This window comes from Gallus gallus, chromosome 5 (genome assembly GCF_016699485.2).
Source record: "Gallus gallus isolate bGalGal1 chromosome 5, bGalGal1.mat.broiler.GRCg7b, whole genome shotgun sequence".
Classification (NCBI taxonomy): Eukaryota; Metazoa; Chordata; class Aves; order Galliformes; family Phasianidae; genus Gallus; species Gallus gallus.
The window spans coordinates 58,675,499-58,689,773 of NC_052536.1; the positions used below are offsets into that span (position 1 = coordinate 58,675,499).

At 53.8% G+C, this 14,275-nt stretch overlaps 3 protein-coding genes across 3 annotated transcripts; all 3 read right to left on the reverse strand.

The window, feature by feature from the left end:
* Nucleotides 1-553: 553 nt before the first annotated feature.
* On the reverse strand, nucleotides 554-2,096 carry LOC121110920 (inositol 1,4,5-trisphosphate receptor-interacting protein-like 1). Its single transcript, XM_046942135.1, has 2 exons — nucleotides 2,054-2,096; nucleotides 554-1,773 (listed from the first exon to the last, which is right to left on the reverse strand). The coding sequence occupies exon 2, from the start codon at nucleotides 1,768-1,770 to the stop codon at nucleotides 757-759; it is 1,014 nt and encodes a 337-aa protein (XP_046798091.1). The 5' UTR covers nucleotides 1,771-1,773; nucleotides 2,054-2,096; the 3' UTR covers nucleotides 554-756.
* Nucleotides 2,097-3,725: 1,629 nt separating this feature from the next.
* Nucleotides 3,726-6,338, reverse strand: LOC121113272 (inositol 1,4,5-trisphosphate receptor-interacting protein-like 1). Its single transcript, XM_040701843.2, has 3 exons — nucleotides 6,323-6,338; nucleotides 4,564-6,042; nucleotides 3,726-4,112 (listed from the first exon to the last, which is right to left on the reverse strand). The coding sequence occupies exon 2, from the start codon at nucleotides 6,037-6,039 to the stop codon at nucleotides 5,026-5,028; it is 1,014 nt and encodes a 337-aa protein (XP_040557777.1). The 5' UTR covers nucleotides 6,040-6,042; nucleotides 6,323-6,338; the 3' UTR covers nucleotides 3,726-4,112; nucleotides 4,564-5,025.
* Nucleotides 6,339-7,995: 1,657 nt separating this feature from the next.
* LOC121110921 (inositol 1,4,5-trisphosphate receptor-interacting protein-like 1) lies at nucleotides 7,996-10,608 on the reverse strand. The gene is made up of 3 exons (XM_040701844.2): nucleotides 10,593-10,608; nucleotides 8,834-10,312; nucleotides 7,996-8,382 (listed from the first exon to the last, which is right to left on the reverse strand). The coding sequence occupies exon 2, from the start codon at nucleotides 10,307-10,309 to the stop codon at nucleotides 9,296-9,298; it is 1,014 nt and encodes a 337-aa protein (XP_040557778.1). The 5' UTR covers nucleotides 10,310-10,312; nucleotides 10,593-10,608; the 3' UTR covers nucleotides 7,996-8,382; nucleotides 8,834-9,295.
* Nucleotides 10,609-14,275: the final 3,667 nt, after the last annotated feature.

The following is a 14,275-nucleotide window of genomic DNA, read 5'->3' on the forward strand; positions in this document are numbered from 1 at the left end:
AAAATGTATAGTTTGGAAGTGCGTAATTGGATCAGGCATGCAGGAGAATGAGTTGCAGAGAGGCTTCAACAAGGGCAGGACTGGGTAAGGAGAGTCAGTGGAGGGTTCAGTTCCCCTGGGAGCTTGTGTCGCAACATGGTGTGTCCTTTGCCAGAGGTAGAATGAATGATGGGGAGCATTACGTGGGTTTCTGCGGGAATGGTGGGAAATAGTGGTGATAGGTGGGTGGTTGGACTGGATGATCTTGAGGTCTTTTCTAGCCTTGGTGATTCTATGATTGTAAAGCCGTCTCACCACAGCACTGGGCGCTGGCTCTGGGGGCATCTCCTTGGGCAGGACGCTCAGGGAGCAGAGTGTTTCTCCCCTTTTTGTAGAGGCCCAGGCTTGCAGAGCAAATGGACCCAGACGGAGAGGTGGGTGGGTCTCTGCCCAGCTGTTGACAGGAGTCTCTGCTTCAAGCGTCCATGCAGCGGCCTCTTCACCTGCGTGGGGTGTGGCTCCCTCGGGTGTGGTTTTCCTCTGGAGAGAACTTCCACCTGCTTGTCGAGCAGTGTCTTCTCCATGGCCAGCATGCTCAGCTCTGGAGCAGGTGGCAAGTAGGGTGGGGCGTCAGTGGTTTTGAAGCCACCTTCCAGCGCAGGGACACGGAGCTGCAGATGTTTGCGATGGAATGTGTTGCGCCAGGCGTGCCTGGCTGTTTGGTGAAGCAGTGCGTCCCTGCGGCCACCTCGTGCTGCTGCTAACGACCGCCCCTGCCTACTCAAAGGTCAGGAACGTGTCCGAGTCCTTTTTCTGCGTCCCGAGCAGGAGCTCGATCCAGAGGACTTTGCCGGAGGTGGTGGTCAGCTTGAGCTTGCAGTGTCGTTTGGAGGGCAGCAACTCGAGCTGCGTTGTGTTTGACACAGGCATAAGCGCCCAGGCTGCTTTCACCAGCTCCTGGAACCAGGCTGCGGTTTTCTCCATGTCCAGGTGGCAGTCGGTGCAGAGGGTTTGCAGGAGGCTGGGCATCTGCTTTTTCCTCAGCCGGTCCGCAGGGTGGTGGAGGAAGCAGAGCATGTCCTGAAACTGCTGCTCCCTTATGCACGTGCACTGGAACTCCACGCGGATGCGGGAGTTCCTCACCCCTATCCTCGCCTTGGGGCCCACCTCCAAGTGGAAGATGTGTCCTGGGGGTGCCTTCAGGGGCACGAGCATGCGGTAGACAATGTAGCACCCTTGGGGACCGCTGCCTTCAAAGCCAACACCCACCCCAATGGCTGGCTGCGGCCGTGGCAGGAAGTAGCTCTTTGGAACTATCTGACACGTGTTCAGAAGTTCATCCACCAGCTCTGCCACCACCTTGCACGTCTGTGTCCTGCTCTTCAGCGGCCAGATGGAGAACTCCGGGTAAAACCTGCTCGTGTAGGTAATGTCGTCGGGGTCTCCATGGCACACCGGCTTCCTCAGCTCCCTTTCGTATTCTTCCCACATCTCCATCATTTCATGGTAGAACATTCTCTCTTGCCTTTCCCTGTAGCGGTCGCGGATGTAGCGGAAGACCAGGAAAAGCAGCAGTACAGCCAAGGCCCAAATTAGCCAGGGCCGCACTGCAAAGAAGCGCGAGGGTCGCGCATCCGTTCTGCATTGTTCCATCTCCTTCAGCAGCTTTGCCATCTGCTCTCGCAGATAGACCTCACGCTGCTGCATGCGGTCGAGCGTGTCTGCATCCAACACCTCGCCAACACATGGCACTCTCTGCGCCAACAACGAGAAGAGAAACGCCAAAGCCATGATCTGGAAGAGGTGAGAGAGGGGAGGTCAGTGGGGCTGGGTGGGAGCTCGCGCACGGCTGGGGGTGCGGGGCCAGGAGCCACAGCCCCTGGGGTCAGGTAGGAGTGGGGGCGAAGGTGCTGGGAGGCAGCAGGGGCTGAGGCCAGCGCTGGTGGCGACTGCCCAGAGAGCTGCTCGCAGGCTCCCCTGAGCGCTCACTGCCACCACTGCAGGCTCCCAAACCCCTCGCGGGTGGGTGTTTGCGCCCGGCCCAGCAGAGCCTTCCCCCTGCTGCTGCACTCACCGCTGGCCCAGGCCAAAGTGGAGCAGCCGCTGCCTGCTGATGGCCTCAATACCAGCCCTGCGTTGTGACGCACTGTGATGTCGCAAACGCCCCAGCCCCACCCTTCGCCCCCCCCCAGCGCGGCCCCTCTCAGCTGCCCTGGGGCTGCAGTGGCCCTGGCATCGGCCCTGTTGTGAGGCACGTGGCCGGACTGAGCTCCCAGGGTCTCCCTTTACAAAGCAGAGCGGAACCCCCGGACCGAGCTCAAAAAGAAAATGGGCTGACCGGGCCTGTGGATGCTCTGCTCCTCGCATGTCATCCCAGATTGAGTTCCAAAAATGTGATCCCTGGAAACTCATTTGGAACAGAATTAAATGGTGAAATATTGATTCCCAAAGATGATAGCTGGAAAAATGAGACAGTGAATGAGCATACCTGCAAAGGAAACAAAATTGATCTCTGAAATGACGCCAGGCAAATAACGAGGAACAGAAGTAAAATTTCAAAAGGAAAGGTTGACAGTGGCTAATGTGGTATTTTTTTTGTACAGGGTGTTTTCTGAGCAAGATAAGTTAGTACTGACAAAAAGCGCGCAAAGCACTTCTTAGTACTGGACTGCCACACAGGAAGCAGGCCCTGAGTCCTGTGCAGCTGATATCAAGCTGCTTTTTGGTCACTGCTCCCTCAACCTCTGATGGTCTGAAGTGCTCTCTGCTAAAGGGTCGCTGGATGAAGCCAAGCTGGAAGCAGCAGGTCTGACAGTGAAGATGATGCCCAAGTGTGTAGCAAGCAGCCTTTTCAGTTGCATAGGGTCTGGCTTCTCCAGCTAATCTGTTCCCATGTTTGACCACCCTCATGGTAAAGATGGTTTTCCTAATACGCAATCTGAACCTGTGATGAGCACACCATCACTTTCCACCTCGGGACTCTGGTCTACTCGTCTTATTCACGTGTGGTAGTGGTAAGGTCATCTCCTGTTGTCTCTGTGCACTAGAGACAGTGGATTGATATTTCATGTGCTCCCAGAGTCGTGGTAAGTAGGCAGTGAAGTATTGCTGTGTGCTGTGTATTACTTTGCATGTCTCAGGTGACTGGAGTCACTTGGTTTATCACGTGCCAAACCCTTATATACAACATAAATATAAGCAACGGGCGTATTAGAGGTGGTAAAAGCACAACAGTGTTAAGAAGCATGAAATTAAAAGTTCCTGTTGCTTTTGTTTGCCGTCCAAAAAGAGTTTCCTCCCAGTGGTGTTCTCCATCCCGCTTTACTCTTTCCAAGATACTGCTTCTGTCTTCTGCCTTGTGATGAGTGGTGATCAGAGTCTTAACTCCATTGTTTTGGACACATTCTAGCAGTTGACGCGGGTTGTCATGCTGTAGTAGTTTTGCCACCAGTGTAAGGTTCATTGCGATGGCGGTAGGCTATAGACCTTGATTCCGGGTAAAGGGGTCCAGGAAGCCTGGACGCTCTTCAAGACGGAAATCTTAAAGGCACAGGAGGAACAAGGGAAGTGGCGGGGGTGATTGCTGAGCTGCTTTCCGCCATCTACCAGGGCTCCTGGTTATCTGGAGAGGTTCCAGAGGATTGGCGGCTTGCTGATGTGACTCCCGTCTACAAGAAGGGCCGTAAGGAGAATGTGGGGACCTACAGGACTGTGAGCCTGACCTCGGTACCAGGGAAAGTTATGGAGCGAATCATTTTGGGTGAGATCGCGTGGCATGTGCGTGGCATCCGGGGGATCAGGCCCAGCCAGCCAGCACGGGTTCATGAAAGGCAGGTCGTGCTTGACCAGCCTCATCTCCTTCTGCAACCGGGTGACCAGACTGGTAGACGAGGGAAAGCATAAAAAAATCTGTTGATTTTTATTTTATTTTACTGTATTGTTATTATTTTTTAGAACAGATCAGAGCTTCATTTCCGCAGCCGTATGCAAAATAGCTGCATTGGTTGGCTGCCATTTCTGGATACGTGCATCCCACTAAGGGCTGCTGCTGTTGTGCTTCTTCCTGCCGAGGTGGAGGCAGAGCTTCATTGTAGTCCTTTTTTCATCAGCAATCAGGACTCAGTCGCCGTTCCCTGTTAAGAGAAGTCAGGTTAAAAATGTATCCTTTCACACCCAGATTTACCTCCTGCAAAACGTGGGGGAATGTCACTGTCTAAAGCACCATCTCTGCCTAGTGACTTCTGTGGTGCTGCAATGTATCGGTGCAAATCGGCATTGGTGCCTGTGCTGAAAATGTATAGTTTGGAAGTGCGTAATTGGATCAGGCATGCAGGAGAATGAGTTGCAGGGAGGCTTCAACAAGGGCAGGACTGGGTAAGGAGAGTCAGTGGAGGGTTCAGTTCCCCTGGGAGCTTGTGTCGCAACATGGTGTGTCCTTTGCCAGAGGTAGAATGAATGATGGGGAGCATTACGTGGGTTTCTGCGGGAATGGTGGGAAATAGTGGTGATAGGTGGGTGGTTGGACTGGATGATCTTGAGGTCTTTTCTAGCCTTGGTGATTCTATGATTGTAAAGCCGTCTCACCACAGCACTGGGCGCTGGCTCTGGGGGCATCTCCTTGGGCAGGACGCTCAGGGAGCAGAGCGTTTCTCCCCTTTTTGTAGAGGCCCAGGCTTGCAGAGCAAATGGACCCAGACGGAGAGGTGGGTGGGTCTCTGCCCAGCTGTTGACAGGAGTCTCTGCTTCAAGCGTCCATGCAGCGGCCTCTTCACCTGCGTGGGGTGTGGCTCCCTCGGGTGTGGTTTTCCTCTGGAGAGAACTTCCACCTGCTTGTTGAGCAGTGTCTTCTCCATGGCCAGCATGCTCAGCTCTGGAGCAGGTGGCAAGTAGGGTGGGGCGTCAGTGGTTTTGAAGCCACCTTCCAGCGCAGGGACACGGAGCTGCAGATGTTTGCGATGGAATGTGTTGCGCCAGGCGTGCCTGGCTGTTTGGTGAAGCAGTGCGTCCCTGCGGCCACCTCGTGCTGCTGCTAACGACCGCCCCTGCCTACTCAAAGGTCAGGAACGTGTCCGAGTCCTTTTTCTGCGTCCCGAGCAGGAGCTCGATCCAGAGGACTTTGCCGGAGGTGGTGGTCAGCTTGAGCTTGCAGTGTCGTTTGGAGGGCAGCAACTCGAGCTGCGTTGTGTTTGACACAGGCATAAGCGCCCAGGCTGCTTTCACCAGCTCCTGGAACCAGGCTGCGGTTTTCTCCATGTCCAGGTGGCAGTCGGTGCAGAGGGTTTGCAGGAGGCTGGGCATCTGCTTTTTCCTCAGCCGGTCCGCAGGGTGGTGGAGGAAGCAGAGCATGTCCTGAAACTGCTGCTCCCTTATGCACGTGCACTGGAACTCCACGCGGATGCGGGAGTTCCTCACCCCTATCCTCGCCCTGGGGCCCACCTCCAAGTGGAAGATGTGTCCTGGGGGTGCCTTCAGGGGCACGAGCATGCGGTAGACAATGTAGCACCCTTGGGGACCGCTGCCTTCAAAGCCAACACCCACCCCAATGGCTGGCTGCGGCCGTGGCAGGAAGTAGCTCTTTGGAACTATCTGACACGTGTTCAGAAGTTCATCCACCAGCTCTGCCACCACCTTGCACGTCTGTGTCCTGCTCTTCAGCGGCCAGATGGAGAACTCCGGGTAAAACCTGCTCGTGTAGGTAATGTCGTCGGGGTCTCCATGGCACACCGGCTTCCTCAGCTCCCTTTCGTATTCTTCCCACATCTCCATCATTTCATGGTAGAACATTCTCTCTTGCCTTTCCCTGTAGCGGTCGCGGATGTAGCGGAAGACCAGGAAAAGCAGCAGTACAGCCAAGGCCCAAATTAGCCAGGGCCGCACTGCAAAGAAGCGCGAGGGTCGCGCATCCGTTCTGCATTGTTCCATCTCCTTCAGCAGCTTTGCCATCTGCTCTCGCAGATAGACCTCACGCTGCTGCATGCGGTCGAGCGTGTCTGCATCCAACACCTCGCCAACACATGGCACTCTCTGCGCCAACAACGAGAAGAGAAACGCCAAAGCCATGATCTGGAAGAGGTGAGAGAGGGGAGGTCAGTGGGGCTGGGTGGGAGCTCGCGCACGGCTGGGGGTGCGGGGCCAGGAGCCACAGCCCCTGGGGTCAGGTAGGAGTGGGGGCGAAGGTGCTGGGAGGCAGCAGGGGCTGAGGCCAGCGCTGGTGGCGACTGCCCAGAGAGCTGCTCGCAGGCTCCCCTGAGCGCTCACTGCCACCACTGCAGGCTCCCAAACCCCTCGCGGGTGGGTGTTTGCGCCCGGCCCAGCAGAGCCTTCCCCCTGCTGCTGCACTCACCGCTGGCCCAGGCCAAAGTGGAGCAGCCGCTGCCTGCTGATGGCCTCAATACCAGCCCTGCGTTGTGACGCACTGTGATGTCGCAAACGCCCCAGCCCCACCCTTCGCCCCCCCCCAGCGCGGCCCCTCTCAGCTGCCCTGGGGCTGCAGTGGCCCTGGCATCGGCCCTGTTGTGAGGCACGTGGCCGGACTGAGCTCCCAGGGTCTCCCTTTACAAAGCAGAGCGGAACCCCCGGACCGAGCTCAAAAAGAAAATGGGCTGACCGGGCCTGTGGATGCTCTGCTCCTCGCATGTCATCCCAGATTGAGTTCCAAAAATGTGATCCCTGGAAACTCATTTGGAACAGAATTAAATGGTGAAATATTGATTCCCAAAGATGATAGCTGGAAAAATGAGACAGTGAATGAGCATACCTGCAAAGGAAACAAAATTGATCTCTGAAATGACGCCAGGCAAATAACGAGGAACAGAAGTAAAATTTCAAAAGGAAAGGTTGACAGTGGCTAATGTGGTATTTTTTTTTGTACAGGGTGTTTTCTGAGCAAGATAAGTTAGTACTGACAAAAAGCGCGCAAAGCACTTCTTAGTACTGGACTGCCACACAGGAAGCAGGCCCTGAGTCCTGTGCAGCTGATATCAAGCTGCTTTTTGGTCACTGCTCCCTCAACCTCTGATGGTCTGAAGTGCTCTCTGCTAAAGGGTCGCTGGATGAAGCCAAGCTGGAAGCAGCAGGTCTGACAGTGAAGATGATGCCCAAGTGTGTAGCAAGCAGCCTTTTCAGTTGCATAGGGTCTGGCTTCTCCAGCTAATCTGTTCCCATGTTTGACCACCCTCATGGTAAAGATGGTTTTCCTAATACGCAATCTGAACCTGTGATGAGCACACCATCACTTTCCACCTCGGGACTCTGGTCTACTCGTCTTATTCACGTGTGGTAGTGGTAAGGTCATCTCCTGTTGTCTCTGTGCACTAGAGACAGTGGATTGATATTTCATGTGCTCCCAGAGTCGTGGTAAGTAGGCAGTGAAGTATTGCTGTGTGCTGTGTATTACTTTGCATGTCTCAGGTGACTGGAGTCACTTGGTTTATCACGTGCCAAACCCTTATATACAACATAAATATAAGCAACGGGCGTATTAGAGGTGGTAAAAGCACAACAGTGTTAAGAAGCATGAAATTAAAAGTTCCTGTTGCTTTTGTTTGCCGTCCAAAAAGAGTTTCCTCCCAGTGGTGTTCTCCATCCCGCTTTACTCTTTCCAAGATACTGCTTCTGTCTTCTGCCTTGTGATGAGTGGTGATCAGAGTCTTAACTCCATTGTTTTGGACACATTCTAGCAGTTGACGCGGGTTGTCATGCTGTAGTAGTTTTGCCACCAGTGTAAGGTTCATTGCGATGGCGGTAGGCTATAGACCTTGATTCCGGGTAAAGGGGTCCAGGAAGCCTGGACGCTCTTCAAGACGGAAATCTTAAAGGCACAGGAGGAACAAGGGAAGTGGCGGGGGTGATTGCTGAGCTGCTTTCCGCCATCTACCAGGGCTCCTGGTTATCTGGAGAGGTTCCAGAGGATTGGCGGCTTGCTGATGTGACTCCCGTCTACAAGAAGGGCCGTAAGGAGAATGTGGGGACCTACAGGACTGTGAGCCTGACCTCGGTACCAGGGAAAGTTATGGAGCGAATCATTTTGGGTGAGATCGCGTGGCATGTGCGTGGCATCCGGGGGATCAGGCCCAGCCAGCCAGCACGGGTTCATGAAAGGCAGGTCGTGCTTGACCAGCCTCATCTCCTTCTGCAACCGGGTGACCAGACTGGTAGACGAGGGAAAGCATAAAAAAATCTGTTGATTTTTATTTTATTTTACTGTATTGTTATTATTTTTTAGAACAGATCAGAGCTTCATTTCCGCAGCCGTATGCAAAATAGCTGCATTGGTTGGCTGCCATTTCTGGATACGTGCATCCCACTAAGGGCTGCTGCTGTTGTGCTTCTTCCTGCCGAGGTGGAGGCAGAGCTTCATTGTAGTCCTTTTTTCATCAGCAATCAGGACTCAGTCGCCGTTCCCTGTTAAGAGAAGTCAGGTTAAAAATGTATCCTTTCACACCCAGATTTACCTCCTGCAAAACGTGGGGGAATGTCACTGTCTAAAGCACCATCTCTGCCTAGTGACTTCTGTGGTGCTGCAATGTATCGGTGCAAATCGGCATTGGTGCCTGTGCTGAAAATGTATAGTTTGGAAGTGCGTAATTGGATCAGGCATGCAGGAGAATGAGTTGCAGGGAGGCTTCAACAAGGGCAGGACTGGGTAAGGAGAGTCAGTGGAGGGTTCAGTTCCCCTGGGAGCTTGTGTCGCAACATGGTGTGTCCTTTGCCAGAGGTAGAATGAATGATGGGGAGCATTACGTGGGTTTCTGCGGGAATGGTGGGAAATAGTGGTGATAGGTGGGTGGTTGGACTGGATGATCTTGAGGTCTTTTCTAGCCTTGGTGATTCTATGATTGTAAAGCCGTCTCACCACAGCACTGGGCGCTGGCTCTGGGGGCATCTCCTTGGGCAGGACGCTCAGGGAGCAGAGCGTTTCTCCCCTTTTTGTAGAGGCCCAGGCTTGCAGAGCAAATGGACCCAGACGGAGAGGTGGGTGGGTCTCTGCCCAGCTGTTGACAGGAGTCTCTGCTTCAAGCGTCCATGCAGCGGCCTCTTCACCTGCGTGGGGTGTGGCTCCCTCGGGTGTGGTTTTCCTCTGGAGAGAACTTCCACCTGCTTGTTGAGCAGTGTCTTCTCCATGGCCAGCATGCTCAGCTCTGGAGCAGGTGGCAAGTAGGGTGGGGCGTCAGTGGTTTTGAAGCCACCTTCCAGCGCAGGGACACGGAGCTGCAGATGTTTGCGATGGAATGTGTTGCGCCAGGCGTGCCTGGCTGTTTGGTGAAGCAGTGCGTCCCTGCGGCCACCTCGTGCTGCTGCTAACGACCGCCCCTGCCTACTCAAAGGTCAGGAACGTGTCCGAGTCCTTTTTCTGCGTCCCGAGCAGGAGCTCGATCCAGAGGACTTTGCCGGAGGTGGTGGTCAGCTTGAGCTTGCAGTGTCGTTTGGAGGGCAGCAACTCGAGCTGCGTTGTGTTTGACACAGGCATAAGCGCCCAGGCTGCTTTCACCAGCTCCTGGAACCAGGCTGCGGTTTTCTCCATGTCCAGGTGGCAGTCGGTGCAGAGGGTTTGCAGGAGGCTGGGCATCTGCTTTTTCCTCAGCCGGTCCGCAGGGTGGTGGAGGAAGCAGAGCATGTCCTGAAACTGCTGCTCCCTTATGCACGTGCACTGGAACTCCACGCGGATGCGGGAGTTCCTCACCCCTATCCTCGCCCTGGGGCCCACCTCCAAGTGGAAGATGTGTCCTGGGGGTGCCTTCAGGGGCACGAGCATGCGGTAGACAATGTAGCACCCTTGGGGACCGCTGCCTTCAAAGCCAACACCCACCCCAATGGCTGGCTGCGGCCGTGGCAGGAAGTAGCTCTTTGGAACTATCTGACACGTGTTCAGAAGTTCATCCACCAGCTCTGCCACCACCTTGCACGTCTGTGTCCTGCTCTTCAGCGGCCAGATGGAGAACTCCGGGTAAAACCTGCTCGTGTAGGTAATGTCGTCGGGGTCTCCATGGCACACCGGCTTCCTCAGCTCCCTTTCGTATTCTTCCCACATCTCCATCATTTCATGGTAGAACATTCTCTCTTGCCTTTCCCTGTAGCGGTCGCGGATGTAGCGGAAGACCAGGAAAAGCAGCAGTACAGCCAAGGCCCAAATTAGCCAGGGCCGCACTGCAAAGAAGCGCGAGGGTCGCGCATCCGTTCTGCATTGTTCCATCTCCTTCAGCAGCTTTGCCATCTGCTCTCGCAGATAGACCTCACGCTGCTGCATGCGGTCGAGCGTGTCTGCATCCAACACCTCGCCAACACATGGCACTCTCTGCGCCAACAACGAGAAGAGAAACGCCAAAGCCATGATCTGGAAGAGGTGAGAGAGGGGAGGTCAGTGGGGCTGGGTGGGAGCTCGCGCACGGCTGGGGGTGCGGGGCCAGGAGCCACAGCCCCTGGGGTCAGGTAGGAGTGGGGGCGAAGGTGCTGGGAGGCAGCAGGGGCTGAGGCCAGCGCTGGTGGCGACTGCCCAGAGAGCTGCTCGCAGGCTCCCCTGAGCGCTCACTGCCACCACTGCAGGCTCCCAAACCCCTCGCGGGTGGGTGTTTGCGCCCGGCCCAGCAGAGCCTTCCCCCTGCTGCTGCACTCACCGCTGGCCCAGGCCAAAGTGGAGCAGCCGCTGCCTGCTGATGGCCTCAATACCAGCCCTGCGTTGTGACGCACTGTGATGTCGCAAACGCCCCAGCCCCACCCTTCGCCCCCCCCCAGCGCGGCCCCTCTCAGCTGCCCTGGGGCTGCAGTGGCCCTGGCATCGGCCCTGTTGTGAGGCACGTGGCCGGACTGAGCTCCCAGGGTCTCCCTTTACAAAGCAGAGCGGAACCCCCGGACCGAGCTCAAAAAGAAAATGGGCTGACCGGGCCTGTGGATGCTCTGCTCCTCGCATGTCATCCCAGATTGAGTTCCAAAAATGTGATCCCTGGAAACTCATTTGGAACAGAATTAAATGGTGAAATATTGATTCCCAAAGATGATAGCTGGAAAAATGAGACAGTGAATGAGCATACCTGCAAAGGAAACAAAATTGATCTCTGAAATGACGCCAGGCAAATAACGAGGAACAGAAGTAAAATTTCAAAAGGAAAGGTTGACAGTGGCTAATGTGGTATTTTTTTTGTACAGGGTGTTTTCTGAGCAAGATAAGTTAGTACTGACAAAAAGCGCGCAAAGCACTTCTTAGTACTGGACTGCCACACAGGAAGCAGGCCCTGAGTCCTGTGCAGCTGATATCAAGCTGCTTTTTGGTCACTGCTCCCTCAACCTCTGATGGTCTGAAGTGCTCTCTGCTAAAGGGTCGCTGGATGAAGCCAAGCTGGAAGCAGCAGGTCTGACAGTGAAGATGATGCCCAAGTGTGTAGCAAGCAGCCTTTTCAGTTGCATGGGGTCTGGCTTCTCCAGCTAATCTGTTCCCATGTTTGACCACCCTCGTGGTAAAGATGGTTTTCCTAATACGCAATCTGAACCTGTGATGAGCACACCATCACTTTCCACCTCGGGACTCTGGTCTACTCGTCTTATTCACGTGTGGTAGTGGTAAGGTCATCTCCTGTTGTCTCTGTGCACTAGAGACAGTGGATTGATATTTCATGTGCTCCCAGAGTCGTGGTAAGTAGGCAGTGAAGTATTGCTGTGTGCTGTGTATTACTTTGCATGTCTCAGGTGACTGGAGTCACTTGGTTTATCACGTGCCAAACCCTTATATACAACATAAATATAAGCAACGGGCGTATTAGAGGTGGTAAAAGCACAACAGTGTTAAGAAGCATGAAATTAAAAGTTCCTGTTGCTTTTGTTTGCCGTCCAAAAAGAGTTTCCTCCCAGTGGTGTTCTCCATCCTGCTTTACTCTTTCCAAGATACTGCTTCTGTCTTCTGCCTTGTGATGAGTGGTGATCAGAGTCTTAACTCCATTGTTTTGGACACATTCTAGCAGTTGACGCGGGTTGTCATGCTGTAGTAGTTTTGCCACCAGTGTAAGGTTCATTGCGATGGCGGTAGGCTATAGACCTTGATTCCGGGTAAAGGGGTCCAGGAAGCCTGGACGCTCTTCAAGACGGAAATCTTAAAGGCACAGGAGGAACAAGGGAAGTGGCGGGGGTGATTGCTGAGCTGCTTTCCGCCATCTACCAGGGCTCCTGGTTATCTGGAGAGGTTCCAGAGGATTGGCGGCTTGCTGATGTGACTCCCGTCTACAAGAAGGGCCGTAAGGAGAATGTGGGGACCTACAGGACTGTGAGCCTGACCTCGGTACCAGGGAAAGTTATGGAGCGAATCATTTTGGGTGAGATCGCGTGGCATGTGCGTGGCATCCGGGGGATCAGGCCCAGCCAGCCAGCACGGGTTCATGAAAGGCAGGTCGTGCTTGACCAGCCTCATCTCCTTCTGCAACCGGGTGACCAGACTGGTAGACGAGGGAAAGCATAAAAAAATCTGTTGATTTTTATTTTATTTTACTGTATTGTTATTATTTTTTAGAACAGATCAGAGCTTCATTTCCGCAGCCGTATGCAAAATAGCTGCATTGGTTGGCTGCCATTTCTGGATACGCGCATCCCACTAAGGGCTGCTGCTGTTGTGCTTCTTCCTGCCGAGGTGGAGGCAGAGCTTCATTGTAGTCCTTTTTTCATCAGCAATCAGGACTCAGTCGCCGTTCCCTGTTAAGAGAAGTCAGGTTAAAAATGTATCCTTTCACACTCTTTCTTGATGCTTGTAGGTCATCTCTATGCAACAAACAACCGCTCAAATACTTGCATGTGTAACTTCACTTTAATTACGGGATGCAGCTCTCGTTACACCTTACTAATTGTTACAGTTTCCTTGATTCCACGGGTCTGTAAGCCCATGTCTCCTTGCTGCCCTGCTTGTGATGCTCCCTGTCAGTACGGGCAGCTGCCCAAAGCCTTGTGACTTTCCCTGCTCTTCTATCCCTTGTAGGGTGCTGTGTGCCTGCTCTTATATGGTGGTGCCCTGTACAGTGGAGGAACTGCCTTGTGTAATGTCCTGGAAGCCTTCCCTTCATATGGGGCCGAGCAAGCTGGCTCTTACACAACACTGCACGAGGTATGCTGCACCAAGAGGGTCTCAGCTTTTTTGGTACTTCCTGGTGTAACTGTTGGTTTGAACGCCTTTGTGCATAAGAGCAGTTGGAGAAAAACCCACGAGGTCTTGTTGGGAAACTGCTGGCAGCTCTTAGCAGCCTGGTGCTGCCAGAGCCCACCTGCAGCCCAGCTTCTTTTTGTGAAGCTTGATTGCATTTCTATGGTAAAATCCCCTTTTCTGTGGTGCTGTAAATAAATGGATGGAAGTTCTATGCTATGCCTCCCCAGCATTGCTGGTATCTCTGTCCTGCAGGTGTAGCAGCAGTGCAGCCCGGCAGTGCTGTGCTGCTTGGGGCAGGCCTGCCCGCCTCTGGAATGAGCATGCATGATTTTCTCCCTCTTGTTTTTCATCCAACACGTTGAAGTCCAGAAGTAGGACAGAGCACAGCATTTCTGACTGTGCCGGTGGGTGTTTCCAGCCAGCTGACAGCTAGGACAGCTTCTTATTACCTGTGTTTTGATGTAAGCTGGAGCTGTGGGCCCAGGAGGGATGAGGCTCCCTGAGAGGCAGCAGCCTTTAAAGCAGCTTTCTGGTGGTGGGGCTGGGCTGGCGATGGGCTCATCTACGCTCCCACTCATCTCTGAGCCCTGTGGCAGGGAAGGAGACTGAGGAGCCACGATGTGAGCATAAACAGCTCACAGCACTGAGAGCTATCGGGGCTTTTTGAACTTCAAGACTCAGAAAATGCCTGGGAAGAAAAAATATGCTTATGTGTGTGGAGGTGAAAAGCTTTTCCCTCCTGAGCATCCAGCGTCACTGATGCTTTAATTGGGGCCTTCTTTACATAATGCACTTGGCACAGTGCTCCCTTGCCTCCTCATGGAGCTGGTGCTCACGTGTGTGTGATCAAGTGGCCAACATAGTTCTCTCTCTGAATAGTCTGAGGACGAGGCTGGGATGAGCCCATTCCCGGTGTTGGTGGTCCTGTCGGGTCAGGTCAGAAATGAAGATGGGCAATCAGCCATCGCAAAGCACTGCAAATCCCAAAGTGCTGAACCCCAGCAGTCCGTCAAGCAGCGCTCAAGGAAATGAAGTGACTTCTGGGTCTACAGAGGAAGCACATACAGATCTATTAATAATTAACTCTGCTATATTAATTTCTCTTTTTTTTTCCTGCTTCAGAATTTTTGTTGCTAACCATGCTTCGGAAACACGTGGCTGGCAGAAATACTCTTGATG